Below are 3,290 nucleotides of genomic sequence, written 5' to 3' on the forward strand. Positions count from 1 at the left end.
TATTTAGTTCGGAGCATGGAGAGATAGGATGAACAAGGGGAGTGTGTGGATCAGTCTTTATTTACTGAAAGTAGGTGTTGCCCAGGTAACCAATGTTTCCCTGTCATTTTTTGATGTGGCGGGGGCCCATTTAATTTTCCGCGCGTGCGCGGTTATTTCCTGTGTGAGGCTGCTGAACAGCCGGCTCGGGACCTCCAGATCGCTGCTGGGCCGCACTGCTGCATGGGAACGTCGCTGGGAACCCACAAATGAATTGTTCTGAGTTTGCCCTTTTCCCCTCCCTTCTGATCCTTGAACCGCTGAAGGAATTCACTGCTGCCGGATTGTGACCTCGCCTCTGACCACACCACGCAGTCCTCAGCCCCCGGTCAGCGTAGCAGTTATATTACTGCTCTCGTAATCCAGCCAACGCAAGATCATTCTGGAAATAAGTCAGCATCAGTAAAAGTGACCACAAGCCTGTTGGATTTTTGTTTAAGAACCCAACCAGTTCACAAATGTCCCTTTAGGGAAGGAAACCTGCAACAAAGGTTCACCAGACTGATTCCTGGGATGGGAGGATTGTCCTGTGAGGAGAGATTGAGTAGACTAGGCCGGTATTCTCTAGAGTTTAGAAGAATGTGATCTCATTGAAATGTACAAAATTCTTGGTAGGGCTTGACAGGGTAGATGCAGGGAGGATGTTTCCCTGGGTCTGGTTCTGGATTCCCAGAGGTCAGTCTCAAGATAAGGGGTCTGCCATTTAGGACTGAGATGAGGAGAAATTTCTTCACTCAGAGGGGGGAGGTGAATCTTTGGAATTCTCTGCCCCAGAGGGCTGTGGAGGCTGAGTTGTTGAGTATATTCCAGACAGAGATTGATAGATTTTTGAATATTTGGGGTATCAAGGGATATGGGGACAGTGGAGTTGAGGTGGAAGATTAGCCATGATCTTATTGAATGGCGGAGCAGGCTCGAGGGCCAAATAGCCGACTCCTGCTCCGGGCCTCTGACTCCAGACCCACAGCAATGTGGTTGACTCCTAACTGCCCAAGCGAGCCACTCAGATTGTATCAAACCCACTACCAATGGTTCAAGGTGGCGGCTCACCACCGTCTCCAGGCAACTAGGGATGGACAATAAATGCTGGCCTTGCCAGTGACGCCCATATCCTGAGATTAAATAATCTAAATCAGATAAGATGGTGAGAAAAGATTTCACAAGTTTTTTTTTAATATAAGAAATCCATTTATTTAACCTTTCTCAAACACTGAGAATTCTCCTCCACCTCCATTCTAGATATACAGCACCAACCGTCATGTCAAACACACAGGCTCTCACTCCAAGCTGGCGGAGACCAGGAACTGCAGCTGCACCCAAGAAATACAAAGTCCATTCACTCAATGCATAAAAAAACATAGAAAAAATGGATGTAAAATATCCAGAACATAAGAATAGGTTAACCTGGAGCTGAATAGGGGGGTAGCTGAGGTTGGGGGGGTAGGTATAAATCAAGACATGGCCTTGAGCAACGAACCCCTCCATCCAACAGACACGGCTACAGGAAGGTACTGCAACTCAGTCAGGGCAGGACTGATGGAGCAGGAAACTTGGACACGATTCTCTGTGTCCTGGACAGTTGTCCCAAAACACGAAAGGCACCACCCCTTGTGGCTCGTTCTCAGATCTTGAGCAGTTGGGCGATCGCTGTGGGCATCAGGGTTCTACAGTTTGACCCCAGCATCTGGTGAGGAAAGGAAGGAAGGGAGAAGCGAGTGGAAGGAGAGAGAGAGAGAGTCAGGGATCCCTCTGCTTCAGATCACTATCACTAAAAGAAATCTCGAGCAGTTCTGGGCTGCACTGACGCAGATGCTGGCTGTGCATCTCCACTTGAGAACACTCAACCTTCACCAAACACATAAGGTTTGCACTGGGCTGCCAGATCCGTTTAATGGGAATTCTTTGCTTGATGAACGTACACCTCCCCCACCCCATCCCCTGGGAAAAGTTCATTTTAAATTGATCTTCATTGAACAATACCCGCAGCCCGAACACACAGGCAGAAGAATCGATCGAAGGAGCGCCAAACTCTGCCGTGTAGAACTAACAATCTCGCACGGAACAAGCAGCCAGAGAGTGAGAGACTGAGAATTCAATTGGGGTCAGTAAAGTGAATGATTGAAGAGCCGGAGAGTTGAAGCATTCCCCACCGCCGGGTTTATCGGGCGCCTGCTTTGGGAAGCTGCGGAAATAATTTTTTGCAAAGTTTTCAGAGCTCATCCTTGGGATTGCGTTCACTGTCCTCCTCGGTCTTCAGCTTCAGCTCATCCGCAGTGATCTTCCCGTCTTTGTTGCGGTCTTGATTCCCAAACATGTCCTTTATCAGCTTTCCGGGCTCTTCGGTCGGGGAGAGACGGCCCGTGCCTTGTTTGACCTGCGCCATGATGTAAGTCTCAAACTATACCAACAAAAAGCAAGAGGATGGTTAGAGGGCAACAGTTATCCCGGGCAAGTACTACCCACACCGGGCATCGCAGCCAGCTTGGGGGGGTGTGGGTAGGAAGGGGGGAGAGAAGGGAAGGGAGGGGAGGGGGGAGGAGAAGGGAAGGGAGGGAAGGAGGAGAAGGGAAGGAGGGAGGGAAGGAGGAGAAGGGAAGGAGGGAGGGGGGGAGGAGGAGGGAGGGGGGAGAAGGGAAGGAGGGGGGAGAAGGGAAGGAGGTGGGAGGGGGGAGAAGGGAAGGAGGTGGGAGGGGGGAGAAGGGAAGGAGGGAGGGGGGGAGAAGGGAAGGAGGGAGGGGGGGGAGAAGGGAAGGAGGGAGGGGGGGAGAAGGGAAGGAGGGAGGGGGGGAGAAGGGAAGGAGGGAGGGGGGGAGAAGGGAAGGAGGGAGGGGGGAGAAGGGAAGGAGGGAGGGGGGGAGAAGGGAAGGAGGGAGGGGGGGAGAAGGGAAGGAGGGAGGGGGGGAGAAGGGAAGGAGGGAGGGGGGGAGAAGGGAAGGAGGGAGGGGGGGAGAAGGGAAGGAGGGAAGGGGGGAGAAGGGAAGGAGGGAGGGGGGGAGGAGGGAGGGAGGGGGGGAGGAGGGAGGGGGGAGGAGGGAGGGGGGGAGAAGGGAGGGGGGGAGAAGGGAGGGGGGGGAGAAGGGAAGGAGGGAGGGGGGAGAAGGGAAGGGGGGAGGGAGAAAGAGAGAGCGAGTGTGGGGAGGGGGGGGAAGGGGAGAGAGAGTGTGTGGGGGGGAAGGGGGGAGAGAAAGAGTGTGTGGGGGGAGGGGGGGAGAGAAAGAGAGTGTGGGGGGGAGGGGGGGAGAGGGTGGGAT

General features: G+C 53.6%; 1 protein-coding gene across 4 annotated transcripts in view; it reads right to left on the reverse strand.

Annotated features, from left to right (window-relative positions):
• Positions 1–1,203: 1,203 nt before the first annotated feature.
• The window catches only part of LOC139233932 (peptidyl-prolyl cis-trans isomerase FKBP10-like), a 27,059-nt gene continuing 24,972 nt past the window's right edge, over positions 1,204–3,290 (reverse strand). For all 4 annotated transcript variants that reach the window (XM_070864615.1, XM_070864614.1, XM_070864613.1 and 1 more), the window contains exon 11: positions 1,204–2,437. In XM_070864615.1, coding sequence (XP_070720716.1) covers positions 2,249–2,437 — 189 coding nt within the window. In that variant the 3' untranslated portion in view covers positions 1,204–2,248. The remainder of the gene's footprint in view (positions 2,438–3,290) is intronic.

The sequence above is a fragment of the Pristiophorus japonicus genome, chromosome 21 (assembly GCF_044704955.1).
Source record: "Pristiophorus japonicus isolate sPriJap1 chromosome 21, sPriJap1.hap1, whole genome shotgun sequence".
Lineage (NCBI taxonomy): Eukaryota > Metazoa > Chordata > Chondrichthyes > Pristiophoridae > Pristiophorus > Pristiophorus japonicus.